We start from the raw sequence: 25,334 nt of genomic DNA on the forward strand, positions 1-25,334 counted from the left end.
TGTAAGGATCAAAGTGGATGCCTTTGATAGACGCCTGCCTGAAATCTTGCAGAGCTGCTGTCAGTCACTATGGACAATGCTAATTTAGATAGTTAGTATAAGGTAACTCTGTGTGTCTTGGTGGATAAATGTCCCATACAGTGGTACCTCGGGTTACAAACACCTTGGGTTACAAACACTTCAGGTTACAGACTCAGCTAACTCAGAAATAGTACCTCAGGTTAAGAACTTTACCTCAGGATGAGAACAGAAATCACATGCCGGCGGCCTGGCAGCAGCAGGAGGGTCCCATTAGCTAAAGTTGTACCTCAGGTTAAGAACGGTTTCAGGTTAAGAACGGACCTCCGGAACGAATTAAGTTCTTAACCTGAGGTACCACTGTATATTTCATATGTCCACTTTGCATATTCTGTCTTTTCCCCATTTTACTGGTGCCTCCAGTCCTATCAAATGAAACTATCAGAAAAAAACCTTTAACTGGGTTCTGAAACCATTGCATTCTGAAATTACTCCCAAACCATCCTGAGCTCTCTGAATTCACTGTCAAAGCCGTTTAATTCCAGTGCATCACCCCATTGTATCCTTTTGCCTAGTATTCCCACCCCCCCAGTCTTTCCCCAAGTATATAATATACTGTAAACTGTCCTGCAAACAAAGCCCCCAGTTCCTTCTCAAGGATACGTAATGAGAAAGGAAGATGTACTGCCAGCTTTAATTATACAATCATTAGGTTTGTACAGCATCTCAATACCAACAAAGCCAACTCCTTAGGCGGTCCTGTTCTCCTGGGACCCTACATTGCTTTGCATTAGCATATCTACCACTTATGTTTTCCCAGTTGACTCTAGAAAGGCTAATGCTCACAGAGCTATTCAGTAATCATTTTCGTATTAGGCTATTACGTTGTTTACTTAGTATATTGCCCCCTTTGTTAAATATAGAGAATTCTACGCTTGATCTCTAATCTGCTTCATTTCAGCAAAATATAGTTTCCCTCTTTCAGCAACATGCTTATTTGACTTGACTTCCTTGCACATGTAGATGCATGGACACTAAAGCACCCTCTGGTGTACAACCTGCCACTCCATTTCACTTGTGGTAGCTGGTGAGGTTCATTTCAAAGTGTTAAGTATGGTAACATATACTGCTGGACAACTATGCTTTGTTATTTCATTCTGGCACAACCTCCTGTTTTGGTTTTCAGTTACGCAGCTAAGTTTTGTTCCTTCTCGGTTGCTGAAACACAGTGCCTCTCTTCCCTTTTATCCCCCACATAACCATCTGCCCATATAGTAAGTGGTGCTGTTTAAGTTGCAGCTATCTTATAATAAGTACAGCAAATCAGCCGTGTGTCTAAACATTGTGCGAACCATCCTCGGGTTTTTAACAAAGAGAATTGTTATGATCGGTTTCCCAACATGTTGGCTTCTGAAGTGGGTGCAGAACAAGCTGTTGCAGAAGAAACAAAGACAGCAAGGAAAGGGCCTCCAGGATTGCTTAGCAGAATATATTACAGGCATCAAAGAATTTTACCTGTTTGCATCTGTGAGTTGGTGTGGATATTGTCATTGTACAGCCTAGGGACTAGGTGGCACTGGACTTAATTGTATCTGGGAGGAGTCAGAAATTTCCCGGGTCTATTCTGCTCTTGTTTAAGGGAGACAATAAAGTTCTTGCCTAGCTTCCTGACTGGTGTGTCCTCTAAGCCTTCCATGGCAATCGCCTACTAGCACTGGCGGAGGAAGGGGGCAGGGGGAGCATACCGCCCCCAGACCACATTCCCGGTGGGCTGCCATTGCGGCTGCCCCCCGGACTGGGCGCCATGCCCCCAGGACGCGCACCATGCCCCTGCGGGCAGTGTGCCACACCCCTGGGACACACACCAGCTATGCCCCTGGTGCTGGAGCATGAAGCTCCACCTGCTCTCTGCCCCCGGTGCTGGAGCATGAAGCTCCACCACTGCCTACTTAGGGAGGTTCACATAACCTTTCCCCTGCAGGTCGAAAGGGCATGTGGGGGATGCTGTGGAGGGTATCCCCAACACCAGTAATGCCCCCCTACTGTGAGTGGGCACAATGCTCCTGTCCTGCCCCAACCATAGATACGCACAGCAGAAATTACTCCCCTCTGATGTGTGTTCAGCCAGCATGGGTAAGGGCTGTGCCTGTGTACTACACGTAGTGTGAAGACATAAGGGGAAGACCCTGACTGGCCGACATCCCCTAATTGAATTTATTTATTTAATATTTGCTCCTAAATATGACTACCAAAAGGTTTTCAAAAATAACCGATCTGTTATGTAACATGTATACAGCAAATGAATGGACAAGCTACAATGCAATTGACAGTGTGTTTAGAAAGCAGCTTAAGAGTCAGGGATCCCTCCTCCTTGCCAAGGGACATCTTACTCACAGCATGCAACATTCACCTCACTCACAGAGAGATGCACATCACACCCAGATCCTTATATTGACACAAGTCGTACAATGTCCGCTAGCCATCCCATTCTACCCCCACACCTTAGAAACATCCCTAAGCACACCACCCACCCAAACGCTCCAGTATCTCCCAGTCACTATCACTAATGTCGCCAACCACTATCATCAATCTCTCTGCCCACTCTACTAAAAATGTACTCCAGAAACACCAGGAGACAACTGTTCACTGATAGACGCATATAAAATATCAGGAAAAAAATCCATCCACCAACCACGTGTTCTAGATGTAGTCATTACAATGACCCTGTAAGGTGGGTCAGTATGAGACTGATGCTGAGAGACACTACCTTGCTTGACACACCACCTAGCACAGGGGTGGACAGCATGGTGCCCTTGCCAGCTGTTTTGGACTACAAGTCCCATCATTCGTGATCATTGGCAGTGCTGGTTGAGTGATGGGAGTTGTATTCCACAACATCTGCAGACTACTTCATTGGTTGCCCCTCTACCTAGTATGTTCATGGTGAGAGGAGATTTGAAACAGGACCTTCTAGCTCCCTGTACCAGCTTTTAGATGAAGTCCTTTCCTTCTTCCTCTTCCTCTTCTAACAACTACCAATGGATTTTACATTTTTCAGCCATTTACCACCACTACTGTAATGCGTGTATATGAAGTTGTTATTCTGCATCAAAGGCAATTTGAATCTCTCTTGAATTATGCAATTACCAGTGTAATACAGGGATACTCTTTAAAAATTATCTTGCCATTCCTCTGTGCTCACTGCCAGCAAATATGCTATCATGGGATTGGGGATTGGATTGCTACTTATGCACCACCACCACCAATGAAAAAAGGATGAAAGCGAACATGCTTCTTCATATGTACAGATGCAGATTTGGAAATAATTACTTTACACATTGCACAGGTCCCAGGTTCAAAATACAGGACCCCCAGGTAGGGCTGGGAATGTTGCCTGCCTAACACCCTGAAGAGTTGCTACCAGTCAGTATGGACATGGTTGAGCTAGATAGACAAATAAGGTAAAGGTACCCCTGCCCGTACGGGCCAGTCGTGTCCGACTCTAGGGTTGTGCGCCCATCTCACTTAAGAGGCCGGGGGCCAGCGCTGTCCAGAGACACTTCTGGGTCACGTGGCCAGCGTGACAAGCTGCATCTGGCGAGCCAGTGCAGCACACAGAAACACGGTTTACCTTCCCGCTAGTAAGCGGTCCCTATTTATCTACTTGCACCCGGGGGTGCTTTCGAACTGCTAGGTTGGCAGGTGCTGGGACCGAGCAGTGGGAGCGCACCCCGCCACGGGGATTCGAACCGCCGACCTGACAATCGGCAAGTCCTAGGCGCTGAGGTTTTACCCACAGCGCCACCCACGTCCCAGATAGACAAATAGTGTGACTCATAAGGCAGCTTCCTATGTTCCTAACAGAAATAGGAACACTATATATTTTAAGATAGTAGAGAAGACTGTGACGAAGTGATCTGTGGGCCTTCTCAGTCTTCTGCCCAGGTGTGAAGAGTGGACAGGGAAATTCAAAGCCCTTCCTGCTCTCCCTTCAGAGGACTGTCCCCTGACCACCCTTCAAACAGAAGCCTGCCATAAGCCTGTAAAATAAGACACATGTCTGGCCTAGTTGATGGAGATCTCTACAACACCCAAGCCCACTGGAGTCCATTCCTGGGGAAGAGTGTAAAGGAGGTTCGGGGCTGAATCTGGGGAACTGCAGTGGGGACAGCACAATAGCTGTGGAAGTCATTGGCAGTGTCTTCCCAGCAGCTGACCCAGGAGGGGAGAGCTTATGAGGAGAGGAAGAGGATGTCCACTTGGATAATGGTGGGTGTCACTCTGTATAGGCAGATCTCCTTGAAGGTGGTTGTGTTGTGCAAATAAGCAACTTGGAGATCTTTTGGGATTATAAAGCAGAATATAAATAAGATAAATAAGCAGTGCTTTTTGTGTGATTTTGTTGTCATGGATACCACTTTTCTTTGCTGCCCAGGGCAGCCATTTTGTTCTGGCGCCCATGACACTTTTATCACGATATGAGTACTGACACCTCATTTGTTACCAAAAAAAGCGCACTGTAAATAAGTAAGCATTGAAGTCCATAAATAAATAAGGGTTTTGGCAACCAAAAGCAACAACAAATGCATGCTTGTGAGTGAGAATGTAAGTTGGTACAGGAAATGGACATCATCTGGAAAAGCAGGAGGAGGAAGAGTGTGAGAAAGAGGAATCAAAACCAACTCAAGGAATTTTGCTGAGCTGAGTACCTGCCCCTTGCAATTTTGTGGGACTCTTCATTCCCCCAAATGGAATATTTGAAAATAATTATTTGTCATAAGGTTCATTTTTTAATAATAATAATAATGTGTTTCAATGTTCCTAGATTTATCAGAGATGCTGGCTAGTCTTCAAGAAAGCATCAAGCAAAGGGCCCAAAAGAATAGAGAAATTTTCAGATGAGCGTGCTGCTTACTTCAGATGCTATCACAAGGTAAGAGAACGTGCATGCTTCCTCTGTGTCTCCTTCACAAACAGGTTTTCCCATGTAAGTAACTCCCATGGTTAATGTCAGGGAACTGCCATCGGAGCCTAGAGTGGAGGTAAGGCTCCCCAACGATGCAGGAGAAGGGACCAGCAGGGAGAGAGAGCAAGCTTCCTTTGAGGAAGGAAATAGGAGGGACACCAGGAAGCAAGGGGAGACTGCGGAGGGAGGGCTCCGAGACTCTTCCACAGAGAGCAGCGGGGAGAGCCCAGGACCTCCGTTGGGCACGCCCACTCTGCGCAAGAGACTTCCGCGCAGAGAGGCTAGGCGGAGACTTGGGGTGAAAGAATTTTTATGCTGGAAGAAGTTCAGAAAACGCCCACTGACGGATTCTGCCAGTGACCGACACAGCCATGGAGAAAGGGCTGTCCAGCCAGGGAAAGGTTTAGCCAGGCAACGTTGCCTAGAGCTGCAGCACTCTTTACGCACAAGCAACCCCCAATTCCCTTTACAGTTAATCTAGACTTTAGCAGCAATTCTGCTAATGATTCATTGTGATTTAGGCCCTATTTCCAGAGCTATCCCACCCACGAGGCCGGGTGAGGTGGTCGCCTCAGGTAGCAGTTCCGCCCACTGCCCTTGCTGCCCACCCATCCACATGTCTCCCCAATCTCCCCAATGCGCCACTGGCACTTCACTAGTCCTCCCTCTCTGGGCCCATTCTGCACATCCACCCAAGAGCATCTGGCTGACCACAGAATGCTGGACTAGATGGGATTTTTGCCTGACCCAGCAAGGCGCTTCTTAAGGTCTCTTCTTCCTATCAGTTTATAGTCAGCCTTAGAGAAGATATAAATAGTTATTTAAATTGTAACTTTAAAAATTAATACGTCCCTTTCAGAGAATACCTATCAGGGGTTGTATCAATGGAAACAATATAATTCGTTCATCATTTGCAGAATCGTTGTTGCTAGATAGAAAAGTTTCTGAGACTCCTTGTTAAAAAAAAAAATCAGTTGGGGATCGCTCTGCCTGAGAAGGTACATGTGTAATTCCCCTCAGCACCATAACAATAATAGACCCTTTAATTTTTAATCTTTGACGGCAACAGCTTAATATATTAGAAAATTGGGATTTAGGTGTGCAAACAGTCTCGGCGCCTGGGAGCGAAAAGATAAGCTTTTGGTGGCTGATCCATTCTTATTTGGCTTGAGAGGTGTTTAAGGAACAAATCTCATGAGAATACCACATTTGAATCTCCTTAAACTATTTGCTCCGATCTACATCTCTCGGATGCATAATTTATACAGGACTGGCCATGAAGCCTGGGGGACAATTGGCCCTACGTGTGTCTAGAAATAGAAGTTCAGGGGAAATTTATCTGAGGCCATTTTCAAAAGTCACGAGAAGAGACTCAAAATCCCTTTCTCTGCTTCATCTCAACTCCTACTGGGATTGCGCAGAATGTATATTTAGAGCACTTTAATTTCGGCTCAGCACAGAAGGTGTGTCATCTGTAATGATACTGAGCCGACAAATTATTGATGCAAATCTTATGTCTCTTTTACTCTCTCCCCTTCTTCACATGGTAATGTGAAGTATAAGTGGTACATCCACCTCTGAATGATGTGGGAATTAGGGCTGAAATAGAAGATCATGGTCTTTTAAACATTCGCTTCTTTAAAATGGGTCTTTGTTTCCTCCCCTTGCATAATCCAGAGACTAGATTCTCTGCCACTCAAGGTATGTAGCTACCAGTTAAACCCTGTTTATGTTGGTGTAAAGTGAACAATGGGTTAAATTACACAGTGCTTGGTCTCATGTCTTGAGGAACACATCCCCAAATCTGGATGTTCTGAGATAAGGTTCCAGGTGCCCTGGGTTACCATAGCAACACCAGCAAGGCTTTGTCTCGATGTGACATTCACTCACCAGGCTGCACTGGTCTGTGTGGCGTCTCCCAGGGTGGCAGCCATGGAGAGAGTTGGCTGTTTCATCCTTTTCCCCTAGCTCAGCGGCAGTAGTTCTGGAGGTGGGAAGTGGGACATTCCCAGATCCAGATGGAAGCTGGGAATGCTGGGAATTTGGGATGTACTGGTAAAAACAGGGCAATTCTGGGTATGGTGATATCTACAGACTTCCTAGAACGTCTACATTTGCAACCATAATTACAAATAAAGCCGACTTTTTGACATGTTTGTTTATTTGTTTATTGTGGTTTATTTGCGTGCTGAGTTCCCCCCAAACACCCCTACCCCAATAACTCACACATCACTCATAAATCTTTGTTTAAGGTTTTTGGCATAATTTTGGCCACAACTTTATTAAACATACAAATTGTGAGTGGTTGCTTAGGCATTGGTTATGACTATCTGTCCCCCCCGCCTTGGGGGACAGCACTGACTCCCGGATTCCAGCGAAAGCCAGTGTGGAGGAACAAGATCAGGGATAACTGGAGCTGCAGCACAGACCCTCAGCTTCTCCCCGCATTCTCCCAGGGGCTTACGCGGCCCAAACCCGATTCCAGGGGTTTGGACGAAAGGATGGTAAGCCCCTGAATTCCTTTAATGGAATTCCCATGCAGCAGCAGCATTGGAGGGGCAGGCACAGCCAATCCATACCCCTCCACCAACCAATTTAAACCAATGCCTAACCGCCAACTTTACAAGTTGTGACGATTTGCTACGCAGTAGGCAAAAACCAAATGGCACACACTAATCAGCCAAATGGAAAAATTCCTACCAGGCCCCCGCACCAAGGCGGACGACCCCATGACAGGCATAGCGAGGTCAAAGCACAAGCCCAAACAAGGGAGGGTGGGCGGGTGATCCGGTGCCCACAGCGAAAGAGAAAGCAGCTTGCTGTGCACCCTGTTTAAATAACCTCTGTTCCCACCCCCAAATTGGCAACATCAAATTTACCCCAGCAACACCAACCACCAATCCAAGCCAGGTCCCTTCAATCTATCCTGCCTGGCAACTACGGGGTGCTTTGCCTGGCCCCATCCGCAACACGTGCTCTCCTTTAGTGAGAACACGCTTAATCAAAAGTAAACAGTAATTCAACTAATCAAACCCTAGATTACCACACTAAAGACAGCAGCAAAACTCACCACTGATCAACAAACAACAACAGAATCAAAAAGCTTATGTAAAAGAGGATTTTTGCTCAGTTGTCAGCAGAACACAAATACAGAAGAAGATGCCCACATTCTCATGGAAGGAGTACTAGCACTGAAGAAGCCTTCTTGTCATGTCACAATGAACAACAGCACTCTCTTTTTTATGTATAGAGCCAGGAATTCTAAAACATACTAAACCTTTATTGGCCTCGTTGGAATCAATAATGTGTTCTAATAAGCATCACAGGCAATGATTTGGGATCAGTTTAATTCCACAGTGCCTGGAACTGATATAATCTAGCTGGTTTTTTCCTAGTGATTTATTGCACTAGCTCATCTGACTTATGTTCCCTTGCCTTGGTGATGTATGATGCTGGCATATAACTCTGATGATCTGGCTTTATAGATACATGGGCATAGATCCAGAGTTTCCTTCTGCCAGTGGCAGCATCCTGGGAGCATAGTTACACGCATGAGATGCTCTCACTGCCTGCTGGTGGAAGGTAGCTTTAAATGTTCCCCTTGAAGTCCATTTGGAGGAGGCGCTGTAGGAGTTAGTGAAAGTTGCCTTCCTGCAGCTTCCAGAAGTGAGATCCTGTTCTGGATTGGCAGCCCTTTCTTTCATGGTAAAGAACTCTGGATCCAAGTCGTGGTCAAGGGAAATTATATCCAGAAGGGTTTGCCTAACCAGGTGATAGGAGAAATGTTTGAAAGGAGAAGGTATGAGGGTATCTTTTCCAGCTCCCTTATTCTATCTGAGGCATGCCAGCACAGTGTTGCACAGCATCTTTGTAGGGAGGCCTAGAACAGCATGAGGATTCAAGATCGGGGAGAACTTACTGAATTTTCTGGAACAATATGCAAACTGAAATATCTTTGTAAATTGGCACCTCTCCGTCTTTTGCAGTTAAGCTCTCCAGCCAAGTAACATGTACAAAAATGCATATGTGAGTGAAAATAACATACACAAATGCATTGTATTACAGAAAATAGCTTTGCAAAAATGTGTACATTAAGGAAAATTTCTATATAACATCTAACAATATTTGGAGAATTTGGAAAATCCCTACTGGATATGTCAATGGAGAGTGTTAGGCCTCTCTGGAAATGTCCACAGCAGTTCGTAGAATCCATTCCAGATATTATAATGTACACTGGAGTTTTGGTAGAGTAGAATGACTCCATTCTGCCCAAACTCTTCAAAGCAGATCTCAGGCAGCTTCTCATTCCCAGTTGTGGTTTTGGTTATATATCACCCTAATGTATGCATCGTCTGGCTATTATTGAGTAGAACAGAATTTATTGTGTTCACGTAGATGAATGCTTCTTGGTCTCTGCAATATCAAATCAGGACCTTTGGCGCTATGAAGATAACAATCATGGGAGATGAACAATCTTCCTTGCCTGCTTTATGAACTGATGCCAAAATGAAGTGCAAACGGTGGGAAGGACAAGTAGCAAAAAGAAAACAAATTTTATTCTTCAGGTGAATGAACTTTGAAGCCTCAAATGTGAACTGAGGCTTGCAAGATCTACGCTGAAATATATTGCTCTGCCTTTTGGATTTCTGCATAGCAGTTGCTCTTTCGGTGTCTGACCTTTAAGGATGAAATGATAACGTGAATAAATCGAGTAATGCTTCACTTTTATTACTTCTTTCCCTCCTAAACAGCATAAAGCCATCACAGGCAGCCAATAGTCCATGCCTCATCCATATACAGTTACCTTCATAAAGAGCTTGATATGAGAAAGCGTTTCAAAATAGAGTGCAATATCTCATTTCCTTCTACTCAGAGGAGACCCAATCATATTAATGAACTTAATTACTTAAGCATGATTAAGTACTCTGAGTGTGATTAATGCTGGATATCACCCAGAATTCAGATTAAAGCTATCTTGAAAATACTAAGCCTTTGTAACCAAATAAATGATGGCATATTTTCATTTAATTGAGAAAAATATATGGAAGAAAGCTAGATTTCAACAAGGCAAGAATAAAATCACCTTGTTTGGGTTGGGCAAAGTCTTTCCTTCCCCTTTGCATAGTGTGTGTGTGAGAGAGAACATTAATGTGTGTGCATGTGTGTGAGTGAGAGAATGAGAGAAATTATCAGGTGGTAAGGTGGTGCTGTGGGTTAAATCATAGAGCCTAGGGCTTGCCGATCGGAAGGTCGGTGGTTCAAATCCCTGTGATGGGGTGAGCTCCTGTTGCTCAGTCCCTGCTCCTGCCAACCTAGCAGTTCGAAAGCACATCAAAGTGCAAGTAGATAAATAGGTACCACTCTGGTGGGAAGGTAAACGGCATTTCCGTGCGCTGCTTTGGTTCGCCAGAAGTGGCTTAGTTATGCTGGCCACATGACCCTGAAGCTGTCTGCAGACAAACGCCGGCTCCCTCAGCCTATAGAGGGAGATGAACACCGCAATCCCAGAGTCGTCCACGACTGGACCTAACGGTCAGGGGGTACCTTTACCTTTAAGGTAGTATTATTTACATATGGTAGAAATTTAGGCATTCAGATGAGACTTAATATTTGTTTTGTTTTTATTAATAAAGCTTTCTCATAATACAGTAAGATATAAAAATAATGTAAATGAAAGACAAAACAGAGAGAGAAAGAGAAGAAAGAGAAAGAGAAACGACAGAATCCTTGTTTCACACAGAAAGTGGTGGACGCACCTGATCTCTCACCCTGGGAGGTCTTCCCTTCCCTGCCTCAGATCAGCCTTAATCTTTGCATCCCACTCTAATAACAACTTTGCTGGATTGGACCACAGGGCATCTTGTCCACCAGTCTCCTTCAAACACTGCTGAGCCAGAAGCTTCTTGGAACCCTTCCAGCAAAGCATGAAGGCAACAACGTCTGCTGTTATTTTGTCCACAGTATCTAAAAATGAGAGATAGGTTAAGAGGAGATGTCATGACTGCCCCATGAGCCTCATGACCCCATTGGGAGTTGAATGTGTGAATCAACTGAAAGGCTAGAGGCAGGAAGGAGAGGTGAAGCACAGATAATTATGTCTGCCCGGTGGAATGGCAGGGTACCTGATGGCTTTTTGAGAGGATTAGACATAGAATGGAAGATGGCAAGATCCCCAAGGACATGCTCTGTGGGGAGCTGGCTTCAGGCACCAGACCTGTTGGCAGACCAATTCTGTGTCATAAAGATATCTGCAAACATGACATGAAGGCTGGCAACCTGCCATGTGAGAATCCCTTGCAGATGACTGCAGTGCCTGGAGACAGACAGTCAGGTCATGTATCCACAGCAGTGACCGCAGGAGAAATCACCACTGGCAGGAGCATAGAGAGAAGAAATGCCACAGTGTACTGGCAAAACCAAACACCTTCATCTGCCCCAGCTGCAACAAAACATATCTCTCCCGTATCGGTCTCAGCAGCCCGAGCCGGCGCTGTAACTCACCAACGGTTTGACTCAATGGCATACTCTTCCATTGCCTCTTGAGACAGATGAATGTCAACACTGAGAAGAATATATTTGCCTATCTTCGGCTGAATGGGGGGATGAAAGGAATCTGTGTGCTTGCCAAGGAAGGTTCATTACTGAGCTATTTGAAGTGCGTCAGATCACTCTCCTTCCCAGGCTGATGGGGGGAAAATGGAGAAAACAGGATATATACTGAAACAGTGTGATTGTTGTGCTGTTGAAGTTGCAAAGCAATGAACCACGTGGCGGAGCGCTGGAGAACTTCTGAAACAACTCTGCCCAAGGCATGATGGAGAGCAGCAATGGCTGGGAAGACCATGGATAGAATAAATGTCACACACAGGAGGAATAAGGATATAGTTTGAATGATTCACCTAGAGGGTTTATAAATCATTTAATGTGTCAAGACGAATGGATGTCGTTAATATTGCAGTTTTTGTATAAGGAATGGTTATTTTGAATGAAATGTAACAGATAAATAAGATCTTGGAACACAGAAACAAAGAAAATCATCAAACCATCAATTCTATCATGAGGGAGGCCACCTAAATTATATAATTGGGCATCTGAATGATTGGGATCAGTAATTGTATTGTATTATAATTTGGCATTGCTATCATGAGACCACCATTGGATTATTGTAATTGAAAACTAATAAAAATTATTGTTTTAAAAAACATTGAGAACAAGGCTGTCGGGAGCTACTAGCCATAATGACTATGTTCTATCTTCTCTATCCAAGGCAGTATGCATCTGAATAAGAGTTGCTGGGAACTGCAGGTGGGCAGAATGCTGTTGCACTCATGTCTAAGTTGCAGGCTTCTCAAAGGCATCTGGTCAGCAACGAGATGCTGATCCAGATGGATCCTTGGCCTGAACCAGCAGACCCATCTTAAATTCTTATGCAATGTGGTAGAATCATTCCCAGCTATTTTGTGTTAAACTGTTTTTAATGTACTTTAAATTGTTGTGACATGCCCTGGGACCTTAGGGTGAAGGGTGGAATCATCATCATCCAGTTCTCTGGCCAAGTAGAGAAAATCTGAGAGTGCATGCATATGAGCCAAGCTGTTGCCAGATGGACCTGATGTTGTCTCTGGTGCATGTCCACCAGCAAAACTGCTGCTCTAGCACTCTGCTCTTGAGCTTTGAGCACTCAGAATCCCATACCTTGGTAATGCAGATCCCTGCCTATTGTGCTGGCCCTGAATCTATCTTGTCAGATGCAGGGCTGTCTTAAGCATATGTGGCGCCGGTGTGCAAAGATCCGCCTGGTGCCCCCCCCCCAGGTTGCCCAGACCCAGGCGTGCAGGAGGGTGGAGCCGGCTGGCTGCCTCAGAGCCTTGCTGGCTTGCTCACCCCCAACTCGTGGCGCAGAGCCGCCCACAGCAGAAGAGCCCGTCGTGGTGCTCCAACCGACAGACAGGCTCTTCCCCAGACTCAACTCTCGGGCCCCGGACTCTTGGCCTAGCGCCCCTGAGAGCCTGGCGCCCAGGTGCTCCGCACCCCTAGCTCCTATGGGGAAGACGGCCCTGGTCAGATGCATCATTTTTATTCATTGTGAACGCACAGATTAACACATTGTATTCCCATTTCTCCTTGCCTTCACCCGACCTGAAGAACGCCTAACCCAGCAAGCCAAATGTAGTCAATCTAGCCACATACAGTAGCCTCCTAGGTCCTTAACAAGCCATCTTGCTTTTGCCATCTTGAGCAGGAAACAAATACAGAAACTTATAAGTCCCTGTCATACATGCCTGGTGAGTTGTGTTCAGTGCACTGAGTCACAAGTTACACAAGCCTCCTCCGTACAAACCTCTTTGTACAGAGATCTTAATGAGCGCTGCAAGTTGCTGTCTTATTTTATTCCCCTCCCCCTCCATTCTTCTTCTTCTTTTTACTCCAGGTTACGGAACTTAATCATGTGAAGAATATATTGCGCTTGCCAAAGGGCACAAGGAAGCACGCTGTAGGGATATATTTTAATGATGACACATCCAGGACGTTTGCTTGTGAATCAGGTGGGTTTAGTGGCATGGGCGGTTGTCATTAGCTGTAGTAGCTGTAACTGTCGCAGCAAGCCGTAAACGTTATAAATGTTACATGCCACACCAACACGCAGATTTTTGGTTGTTTATATGCAGAGCTTGAAGCGGATGAATGGTGTAAAGTCTTGCAGGTGGAGTGCCTGGGGACTCAGATTAATGATATTAGCCTTGGAGAACCTGACCTATTGGCTTCCGGTGTAGAGAGGGAACAAAGTGGTATGTAAATACTTTTTCTTTTCTTTTTTTTACACAACTACAAATAGAAACGTTTAGGCTGCCTCTGCAATGTGCTCATGAAATCCATAAATACTGTGGACCAGTGCAACAGAGTGTGACATTCTTCCATGCGATCGTGTTTTGTGCTCCATGGTTGCTGCTGCTCCCAATGTTACCCTATTTATAGATGTGGATATATTGCATTGACCAAAGTTAAAGCGTTTCAGCTTCCGACAACTCAGTAACACAGTTGGGATTTAAAAACAATTTAAAAAATTGAACCTCAGCTGTGATACAAAGAGGAAACCGAAAGGTTTTGCTGCACAGTGCTAAGCCTGCTTTGAATTTCATATGTCATTTCATATGTTGTTCTATGTTTGACTGAATCATTCTAGGGTCAAAAGCCTGCCTCAGAAGCAGGGGAAACTTTTCAGGCTGAGGGCTGCATGGGAAAATGTTGGGGTAGGTGGGTGCATGCCAGTCAGAAGTGGTGCCAGAGGAAGAAAAATGGGAGGTGCAAAGGCTGTGACTCCTACTTTTGTATAGTAGGTTATGTGCCAGCCAGAGAAAATTCAAGGGTCCTTGCAGGGCAACATATAAGAAGCACCACCCCAGTTCAAGATATTGGAGAAGGGAATAGAGCAGGGGTCAGCAAACTTTTTCAGCAGGGGGCCAGTCCACTGTCCCTCAGACCTTGTGGGGGGCAGGACTATATTTTGAAAAAAAGAACAAATTCATATGCCCCACAAATAACCCAGAGATGCATTTTAAATAAAAGGACACATTCTACTCATGTAAAAACACATTGATTCCCAGACTGTCCACAGGCCGGATTTAGAAGGCGATTGGGCCGGATCCGGCCCCTGGGCCTTAGTTTGCCTACCCATGGGATAGAGCTTGGGCTAAGGAGAGCAGTCTGAGGAAGAGCCATGTCATATGAAGAGTCTTGAAAGCCATGTCGAAAGGCCTAGAGGATGCATTCAATCCCTGGACCTGAGCTTTTTTCACCCTTGGCACATCTGTATTTATTGGTTGGTTTAAAGATATCAGTGTTCAAAGTATGGATGGGGAGGAGAGAGGCACACATGCAAGATCTGCCTCCAACATGCCCACGTGTGATGTCCTTTGCACCGATTCTGCAGCCATCAAGCTTGGCAGCAACAGATTTTGCTACGTGCCTGCCTATATCAAACAGCTTCGCAGTCAACTCCTTTAAAACTGGTAGCAGGCTTTCACACAGTCAATCACTTCCCTTTCCTGCAGATTGTCAAAGTGACAGAGCAAAGATCAAACTAAGGATAATAGTGCGGAATGCTTGCGTTGAAGCTTCCAATGAACAATACATTCCCTGTTCCTGGAAATGCTATTCCATTGCATCCTGCCCCCCATATACTCATTATCTAATATTTATCCCCCATTCTGTGCCCACTGAGCTCAGGCCTCACTGGGCTTTGATTGGAGTCATCCCCCCTCGAAAAAAATCATCTCCCAGATAATATAGTGGTGCCATTTTGGACAGATAACAACTGATTCTCAAAGAGTTGAGTTTGCTCTTAGTCCCATAGCAAATTCATCTTCCCATAGTCCTTTCATAAGGATGTGAAACCAAGTCTGCAGTCAGTGGCTGTCTAGTTCCTAAGTCCCTGAAAATTGAATTTTTTAAAGACTGAATCCTGTTGCTTGTTACGCATCGTCTCAATATTGAGGCAGGGAAATGCTATAGATGAGATCTTTTCTACACATCATGCAGAACGAAGTGCTGGTAGTATGAGTTGGTAGAATTCTAGACTTTAGTAAGATAACTGCGGGTGTCACTTTCTGTGAGTGGTCTTCCACCCTGGGTAGAAGGCTACACTGAACGTTCTGATGTGCAGAATGTAGTCTTATTCCAGCATTATAAAAATTGGGAAAGTTCCACATAGGGGGAGAAGCTCTCAGGGACAAGGTACCTTTGTCCTGCCTCCCATGAACTTCTTTTAGTGCATCCTCCTTGAACACTGTAGAATCCTAATTTTCTAGGGTCCTACATTGTGTGATGAGCTTACATGTGTACAGATTCAGACTATCATCCTTCAATTCTGATGGCAAAGGCGGTGGATTTATTTCTGAACTCCCCCTCCCCCCATTTGTGGAATTTCCCAATTGCTCTCTTGTTTTGTAGGACTGTTATGAGAAGAAGAACTGCAGAATTCTTTGGACATTGAGAAATGCTGTTATGATATGATTGTACAATGTCTGTCATGATGTTTTTGATTCTGCAAGGATTTTAGTCTAAATCTTTTGTTTTTCTCCCAGAGAGATTCAATGTGTATTTGATGCCATCCCCTAATTTAGATGTGCATGGGGAATGTACCTTGCAGATAACGTTTGAAAATATCTGTCTTTGGGACATCCAGAATCCCAGAGTAAAGCTCGTCTCTTGGCCTTTAAGTGCCCTCCGACGATACGGGCGGGACTCAACATGGTTTACATTCGAAGCTGGGAGGTGAGTGAATGCTTTGCAACAAGGCTCCACAAGTTCTTCAGACTCGGGAATTCTGGGCACACCATACATTTATTTAAAGCACTATGCTGGCACTTTAAATAGCCATGACTTTCCCCAAAGAATTATGGGAACTACCCCATCTCTATTTAAATGGCCCCAGAGCTGAACTTGACTTTTAGCAATCTGAGGCTGTTTGAAACCCACTCAACCAAGATCCGTATGCCTCTGAATACACCCAATTTGACTTGGGGTTCAGGCCTTGGGCAAAAGTGGAGCCACCACCATAGATACATATATTGACTAGAGCTGAATGCCAGCAGCATACTAAACAATGGTTTAATTGGGGTTTGGGGGTAACAACAGAAAACCTCCACACAGAAAACTGAGCAGCAACATCATTCCCTTGTATGCAACTCGATGCCTTAGATCCTTCGTATATATTTTAACTTGAATGAGTAGATTGTCGTTTTATCCACAATGAGAAGACTGATACTTTGGCTCAATGTGGAACCAATTGCATTTGATAACTTCTGCCACAAGTATAGATGAAATTTCAGAACGTGTGATGATCGTCTTCCAAATAAAAATTAAAAGTGAAAGAAAGGGAGCTGTTCTGCTTTTGTGTCCTCCTTTCCACTGAATGTTTTTGTAAGGCTTTTATTCTTATATAAATCTAAGAAAGAAAGAAAGAAAGAAAGAAAGAAAGAAAGAAAGAAAGAAAGAAAGAAAGAAAGAAAATAAATTCTGCCTGCCAAGCCATTGAAGCTGCTGTGGTTTGGTATCTAAACTTCTATATTAGTTGCATGCTTATGAATATGCACACATACTTACGATGCATATATTTACTTTCTGACTTAACACATATTAACAGGGCCACCCCAAGACATTTTGTTGCCTGAGGCAAAGGACAAGATGCCCCACTTCAACTGGATGTTCAGAAACCAAATGGGCTGACACTTGACTCTTCCTTCAGCCCTCATGACAGAGCAGTATCCTGCACCACACTTGAGGGTAGCAGGCTAGCCTAGGAGTGCAGGAAGAAGTGGCTTATTGGGTGGGGTTGAACTAGCTTCCTGGTTGTTGTTTCTTACTGGGAGGGAGAGGGGAAGGTGGTGGGGAGGTTGGCGTGAGGCAAACACAGTCAATCTGGCCCCTCCTGCCAGTGTGTTTGCACCACCATCTTGCCTCTAACACTCTGCTTCCCAGTAAGTAACAGCAATCCACCAGCCAGCAAACTAATGCAGCAGCTCCACTCCACCCAGCAAGGCTCTTCTGGATTCAGGGCAGGCCACATGGCACCCATAGTTCTGTTGGCTTGCTGCCATGCCCCCAATCTGCCACCTAAGGCAACCTCCTCCTTCTGCCAAACAGTAATGCCTGGCCCTCCATGGCAATCAGCTGCTGTTATCTCCTCATGCTGTTACATTTCTGTGCAGGCACTACTACAGATGCATGCTAATAAATCAGTCTGCTCACATGTGACCCTACTCTGTTCTCTTTCTGGCAGGATGTGTGACACAGGGGAAGGGCTATTCATCTTTCAGACAAGAGATGGGGAGGCAATCTATCAGAAGGTTCACTCGGCAGCTCTGACCATAGCAGAACAACACGACCACTTATTACAGAGTGTGAAAAACTCAATGGTATGCTTACTGGCCCTGCCTGTCATCCTCTAGCAGTCAGCGGTAATGACATAAAATCCATAGGCCACCTTCCTAAGCATGAGTTCAGATTGTGATTTTCAGATTGCAAACAGATTTGAGTGTGGGGTTGTCTGCCTCTCCTCCTTGTTAACTCATTCAATTTCTTCATTTCTTCATGCATGGGGTTATCGGACAAGTCTGTAACTATGGCTGCTTTTCAATTAACTAGCCTGATAAGAAATGACTCTGCACCAGATTTGCAGATTGGTTTATGGATTTTGTTTCTTTCTAAGAAGTGAGCATGTTGTCTAAGTTGCTACAACTGATCTAAGTCTTGTAGCCCGACAAGAGTAATGTATGGCATATCAAAATGCGGTAGGGTGGTGGGCTTCAGCCTTTGCATGAAATGTAAAATACCTGCTCCTCATACTTCTTGCTATAACTCTACTTCTAAGGTTAAACCACAGAGCCTAGGACTTGCCGATCAGAAGGTCGGTGGTTCAAATCCCCGTGATGGGGTGAGCTCCCGTTGCTCAGGTCCCTGCTCCTGCCAACCTAGCAGTTCGAAAGCACGTCAAAGTGCAAGTAGACAAATAGGTACCACTCCGGTGGGAAGGTAAATGGCGTTTCCGTGCACTGCTCTGGTTCGCCAGAAGCGGCTTAGTCATGCTGGCCACATGACCCGGAAGCTGTACGCCGGCTCCCTCGGCCAGTAAAGCGAGATGAGCGCCGCAACCCTAGAGTCGGTCACGACTGGACCTAGTGGTCAGGGGTCCATTTACCTTTATCTTTAAGCTCCTGATGCATTCTTGAAATGCAAGTTAAAAAGGGTATATGAGAATGACATCTTCTGTATCTTCACATGTATAGCCCATGTTCCATGTGATCTATATGAATCTCTGACCCCTTTCAATACTTTAGCTGCCTAGAGTGGCTGGGGCAACCCAGTCGGATGGATGGGGTATAAGTAACAACAACAACATCATCCATATTTAGTATCAGATGCTAGACTAAATAGTACTTTGGTATGACCCAGTAGCGTTTATGTTCTTATTTCTATTACCTATCAGCTTCAGGGCTCTGACCATCTTAAATAAATCTTATGATGAATCGTATGAGTTTTATTTGAGCAATATTGCTTCAACTGGCATAATTTGCATAGGAACAAGCCTGTGCTTCCGAAGAAAGTTGATGCACGCAAGCATCAAGCAAATGTCACAATAGATCAAGTATTCCCTCATGCATGACAGAGGAAAAGGAAAGCCTTTTCTAAGATGGTGCCTGTCACTCACAAAAGTTAATATTAAAATTATATTTCTAGAGAAAGCTGCTACCCAATTTCGATTCACAAAGCCCTAAACAACTTATTTCCAAGGGATAGTCTGAACCCTTATATCCCAGCTTGATCATTGAGATCACCTGCAGGAGCATCTTTGGTCCTTCCCCCATCATCAAGACTCATGTTGGAAGGGACACCCCAGGGTCAACTAGTCTGACCCCCTGCAAAGCATTTGAAAACAAGACATTGAGACTTTAGTGTCACCAGTGCAGTCCTGTGGAATAATCTGTTCATAGAGATTCAGCAGGTGCCATCTGTGCTAACTTTTAAATGCCTGCTGAAAACCTTTCTATTCTACCTGGTCTGTGCAGGCAGTTAAGAATATTTCCTTCCATAATGGTTAACTGATGTCTGCTTGTAACGTTTTTCATATATATTTTTTATTGCATGGTTTTATGTTTTATTGCTGTAAACCACTTTGATTTTTCTTTCTTTAAAAAATGACATAGTGGTGTATAAATATTTGTATAAATAAAATAACTGGGAGACCTTTTATAGAATTATGGAGTTGGAAGGGACCCCACGATCTATCTAGTCCAACCCCCTGCAATTCAGGAATTTTGGCTCAAGCATCTATGAGAGATGGCCTTCCAGCCCACGCTTGAAAACATCCAAGGAAGGAGAGTCTCACCTAGGAACTCCCTGCCCCTTGACATTAAACAGGTTCCTGCTAAAAGCATTTTTGCTTCGGCAAACCTACCCATATACATCAAGTCAGCATGCATTTTAATATGTATTTTTTAATATATAATGTATATTTGCAACTGCCAATTCTATTTATATTTTGAAATGGTTTAGACCTACGTATTTTTAATTTCTGACTTCATTGATTATTTTAATGCGTATTTTATATAAACCGCTTGGAGGTTTATATAAAATAAGCAGTATACAAATTACATTGCATATATGAAAATCTTTTCTTTTGAGCTCCCCCCTTCTAATTGTTTTTCTCTAGCTGTTCTCTTCTAGCAAGTTTTATGTTCTCTGCGAATAAAAATGATCACTCCCATTTTCACTGAATAGGAGTTAACAGTGAAATCAAAATCATGAGGGTTCTGCTTTGAGAAATGGGGTGGGTTGTGTGTGTGTGTGTGGTTTTTTTTTGGTGCAATGTTTGACAGAGTTCTGCAATTCCAAAAATAGATTCCGAGTTGTTTCCATGACACTGGAATGTAGGATAACATTACAAGTTCTGTTGAAGCATTACTTGAGGGACCATATTTATTTAACATGCTGTGGGCGGAAGCCTCTATTGTATGTTCAGTGTTCGTTAGATTGGTGTGGGTGTTTAAAGATAACTAGTTGATTTCATATTAATTCCCCACACCCCCCCACACTTTTAGTCTTTGTCTGAACTTTGAAGAAATTAGAAGTTAAATATGAGACTTAAATCAATATAGCCGAATATCATAACTGACCAAGAGTTAAATCGCAAAAGGGAAATGTAAAGATTCAAAACTGTCCTTTGTTATAGCTTCCGTTCCCCTCCCAGTGGTACTAAATTACTAAAAATGACAAAGTGTTGCGTGGATCCCATACTTTTGACGCGAGGATGAACTGTACTTGTAAAGTACAGTTTCTCCAGATACCCTTTTATCTAAGGGCAGATATACACTATACATTTAAAGCACATTCAGTGCACATTTAAACCAGTCGTCCCTCTCCCAAAGAATCCTGGGAACTGTAGTTTGTTAAGGGTGCTGAGAATTGCAGAGCTGTAATGGGGAAGCTACAGATCCCCAGATTCTTTGGGGGGAGATATGTAGTTTAAATGCACATTGAAAGCACTTTAAATGCATGGTATGGAGCACATTAAGCCCTTAGGGCACGTATATTATTATTGCCATTCCCTCTCTCTCTCTCTCTCTCTCTCTCTCTCTCTCTCTCTTAAGTCACATAAAAAGCAATGGTAGCCATGTTTGTGCATAAGGTAAAGGTAAAGGGACCCCTGACCATTAGGTCCAGTTGTGGCTGACTCTGGGGTTGCGGCGCTCATCTCGTTTTACTGGCCGAGGGAGCCGGCATCCAGCTTCCAGGTCATGTGGCCAGCATGACTAAGCCACTTGTGGCAAACCAGAACAGCGCATGGAAACGCCGTTTACCTTCCCGCCGGAGCGGTACCTATTTATCTACTTGCACTTTGATGTGCTTTCGAACTGCTAGGTTGGCAGGAACTGGGACCGAGCAACGGGAGCTCACCCGGTCGCGGGGATTCGAACCGCCGACTTTTTGATTGGCAAGTCCTCGGCTCTGTGGTTTAAGCCACAGCGCAACCTGCGTTTGTGCATAAGAGAGGTTAAAAAAAAAGAGTCTTGAAATTCATAGTTGGGCAGCACCTTTACTTGGGAATAATGGAAGTATCACAAAATAGTGGCAAGTCATATTTTGCAAAATGCTCCTTTTGCAGTAACACATCTCCAAGCTAAAGTTTCTACAAGCTTGAGCTAGGTTTTAACGCAACATTTTCATGACTGAATTATATCGCCATGTGTTTATCTCAAGGTCCGTTGCCTTTTCTTTCAGCTACAGATGAAAATGAGTGACCGGGCTGTTTCCCTCAGCACCATGGTCCCCTTGCCCCGCAGTGCCTATTGGCAGCACATCACACGGCAACACAGCACTGGGCAGCTCTTTGGCTTACAAGGTAGGAAGCTGATGGAATAATAGTTGAGGCCTTCTTTCATTAATAAGTACTATATCACGTGTATTGCCAAACGATGGTTTGGTATGCCAGGAATGGGCTTGCATGCTTCCCCCTTCCCTCACATGCTCTGATTCTCTTCCTGTCTTCCCATGTCAAACTATGGTTTGTGCTCACTCTCCAAACCAGGGTTGGAAGCCACCGCCAAACCATGGTTACCAGCTTCAGGTTGAAGGACAAGCACAAACTATATTTTGCCAATTTGGTTGTAAGAACAAACTCTGGTTTGCTGTCAACCAGGAGGTTCAGGAGACAAGTGGAAAGGGCAAAAGGAAGAAATGAAGAAAAAAGAGGGAGTAGATGAGCCGAAGGTTTGCTAGTGTAGTGTCATGGCCATATGTGAGCCAACAGTGATCAGTTTATCAGAAGACATTTCCCCACTGAAAAGACAGATGGATGCCATCAGTCCTTGGGTGATATTTGCCTCATACTGTCTAGCCTTCACATCAATATTTTCTGGGCTATTGGCCAAATATTTGCCAGGATTGTTGTTAGAACAACAGCCACTTCCCTCCACTTCTATAGTTATTCTGGACATTTTGCAAAAGTGCTGCGAACTATACCTCATATCTCCTCACATATGATCACAGGAAATTTTATAATAAAGTTTTTAATTATCCTCCCCTGCTAAACATGGCAGATGTGTGTGTGTGTGTGGAGGGGGCATATATATGCATCTAATCATTGGACAGCATGTTAAATATGTTTTCTTATGATCTCTGAGGGACATCTAGTGGCCAGGATAAGTACATTCACTAATGTTCAATAAAGCATTTCATTGCCTGGATCTGGAAAGATGGGTGCTCATATCTTCAGCTGAAGTTCCTGTGGCTGCTTCATGTTTCTAAATTCAAATCCTGAGAATCTAGGGAGGAAGGAGTCTTGAAAATGCCCATCTTTGCTCAGCCGTGTATACCTGAAGGTTGATCTTAGTGTTTAAGCACTTAAAATGAATCAAAATATTCCCAATATGTGATAATTAAACCATAGGGATTTCTCCTCCTCCTTTTATGTTTGAAGAAGAGTCTTTTTTCTGGAATGTGCAGTGGGCAAAATAATAAAGTTTTGATCTGTGTGAGGATCAGCTGTGGGGGCTGTTCTTAGCAACGAATTTGGAACAGCAAAAGAACATACGAAAATGTGGGAGAAAATTAAAAGTTCAATGGAAATTGGACTCAATCTAATAGGGATCCCAAACCTAGTTTGAGAGTATTCAGACCAGAAGTTATTTGAGCCATATTCAGCTAAGCATGAACAGGGCTAGGTAGATTTCTAGGGTTAAAAACTGGGCAAAGCTAAGCCTAATCTGGAGTGGAAGGCAAGGTGTGAAATGGAATTATGCAAGATGGCAGCAGGTGCAGGAAGGAGAAGCTGGCCTGGTCAACAGGAATAAGGACACACTAGGATTCGTTGATGCTGAAAAGCATCAAAAATCCATTGTGCAAAAAGGGCAGGGCTCTTCCTGAGTCCCAATTGACTGAGAAAAGGGTAGGCTGGGGTTTACCTTATGTTGGTTATTTTTACTGCTTTTAAAGGTGTTTTATTATATACATATAATAAACTGTCCTGCTATCTGTGGGCCTCTAGCTCCCATCATCCCTGATCACTGGCCTTGCTGTCTGGGCTGATGGGAGTTGGAGTCCAACAACAAATAGAACGCCATATTCCCCACCCATGTATTAGACATAACATGTATGATAGTTGGACTGATATATTGATTTCCCCCCCTCCACCCCCTGATCTGATTTGGAGAAGATAGTCCACTGAAGATCCATCGGACAGAGACTTTCCCCACCTATCGGTCAGAGCATTGATAAAAGAAAGCCGAGGACATTTGAAATGTGTGCTGCTTGAGATAGACTGCTCCAGCAAAGAGGCTTTCATTGACAACTGGCCAACAATAATGATGCTGACAGAAGAAACGAAGACTGGATTAAGACTGCGATGTTATTTTTTAACCTTCAACCAAAAGATATACATCTTAGAGATAATATTGGAAAGTTGCTATATTTCATAGTTACATCCAGAAGAAAAGAAGCTCTCCTTTGGTGTGTGATTATTATTATCTTTGGAATATAATTGATATCTGTTGATGATTTGTCCTATGCTATCAGTTGGTCAAGATTCATTTTGATGGTATCTTAGATAATGTAGTTTACATGTATAAACTACATGAAATATTTGTATATTTTTCTTTAACTTCAGTGTCCTGATTCATCACTGAGCATAGCAATTTTCAGAATGGTGACCAGTTTTTTGGAACTGGAATCTGTTGTCCCTGTCTATTAAAGTCTGATTAAGACTAATCTAAGTTATCAGCAGACATTTCTCTTGTCTTTTTATGTTTCATTTCATACTCCTGTGTTTTAAAATGCCTTTTAGAGGTTTAGAAGTAAAATGCTCTTTGCCACATCGCTTGAAATATTGCATGCGAGTTTTCTGAGAGACACAGGTTCAGAACATCAACAGAAGCACCTTATCTAAGGTGCTGCCAACAAGTAATAAGAGTCTGACTTGACATTCTCAACATCTTATTGGGAAGTGCACTGCATCCCAATGGCATCACAAGAGGTAAGCACATACGTACATCCTTTGCCGAACTCAAATCGAGGGATTTCATTTCTTGTAAACGTTCAAGTTATGGAGCTGAGAAAAATAAACAATATTGCAATAGGCATTTTTAATAAAGCTGAACTTATATAATAGTAGCTTGTACACATGCAGCTAAACAATAAAGCGAGAACCAAAACATGAAGTGAAATAGTATGCTCAAGCCTTAATATGAAGGTGGTGAAAGTGAAGTGGAAGATATTAAGGGGGGGGGGGAACTAGTGAAGAGAAATATGGATGCAGAATATCCTGTTAGCCCAGACTGAGACAACTGTTGAATGCAACAGAACATGAATTTACAAAACATAGAAAAGTGCCTTATTCAAAATCAGACCATTTGTACATCTAGCTCAGTATTGTCTACAGTGAATGGCAGAGGGGCTCCAGAATTTCAGTCAAGGACAGTCACATTTTTGCCTGGAGATGCCAGGGATTGAACCAGGGACCTTCTGCATTCAAAGCAGCTGTTCCACCATTGAGCTTGTCCCGATAGTCATGGCTCGACTCATGTAGGGTTCTAACCTATGCAGGGCAGTACCTCTATGTTAGCATACCAAGGATCTTTGGCCCAGCTTTAAATGAGGGTGAACTGCTACAGGATATGCGGGAAACTCCTTTACAAATACAGTGGTACCTCGGGTTACAGACACTTCAGGTTACAGACTCCGCTAACCCAGAAATAGTACCTCGGGTTAAGAACTTTGCTTCAGGATGAGAACAGAAATCATGCTCCGGCGGCACAGCAGCAGCGGGAGGCCCCATTAGCTAAAGTGGTGCTTCAGG

General features: G+C 44.0%; 1 protein-coding gene across 2 annotated transcripts in view; it reads left to right on the forward strand.

Moving 5' to 3' along the window:
- Window positions 1–24,266, forward strand: part of DOK5 (docking protein 5) — a 61,850-nt gene extending 37,584 nt beyond the window's left edge. Inside the window, exons 2-8 of one of the 2 annotated variants that reach the window (XM_053394295.1) lie at window positions 4,844–4,951; window positions 13,416–13,530; window positions 13,654–13,773; window positions 16,069–16,258; window positions 17,766–17,901; window positions 21,764–21,884; window positions 23,697–24,266. In XM_053394295.1, the coding sequence (XP_053250270.1) occupies window positions 4,844–4,951; window positions 13,416–13,530; window positions 13,654–13,773; window positions 16,069–16,258; window positions 17,766–17,901; window positions 21,764–21,884; window positions 23,697–23,755 (849 nt within the window). In that variant the 3' untranslated portion in view covers window positions 23,756–24,266. The remainder of the gene's footprint in view (window positions 1–4,843; window positions 4,952–13,415; window positions 13,531–13,653; window positions 13,774–16,068; window positions 16,259–17,765; window positions 17,902–21,763; window positions 21,885–23,696) is intronic. The other variant, XM_053394296.1, reaches the window with a different exon arrangement.
- Window positions 24,267–25,334: the final 1,068 nt, after the last annotated feature.

The sequence above is a fragment of the Podarcis raffonei genome, chromosome 6 (genome assembly GCF_027172205.1).
Source record: "Podarcis raffonei isolate rPodRaf1 chromosome 6, rPodRaf1.pri, whole genome shotgun sequence".
NCBI lineage: Eukaryota > Metazoa > Chordata > Lepidosauria > Squamata > Lacertidae > Podarcis > Podarcis raffonei.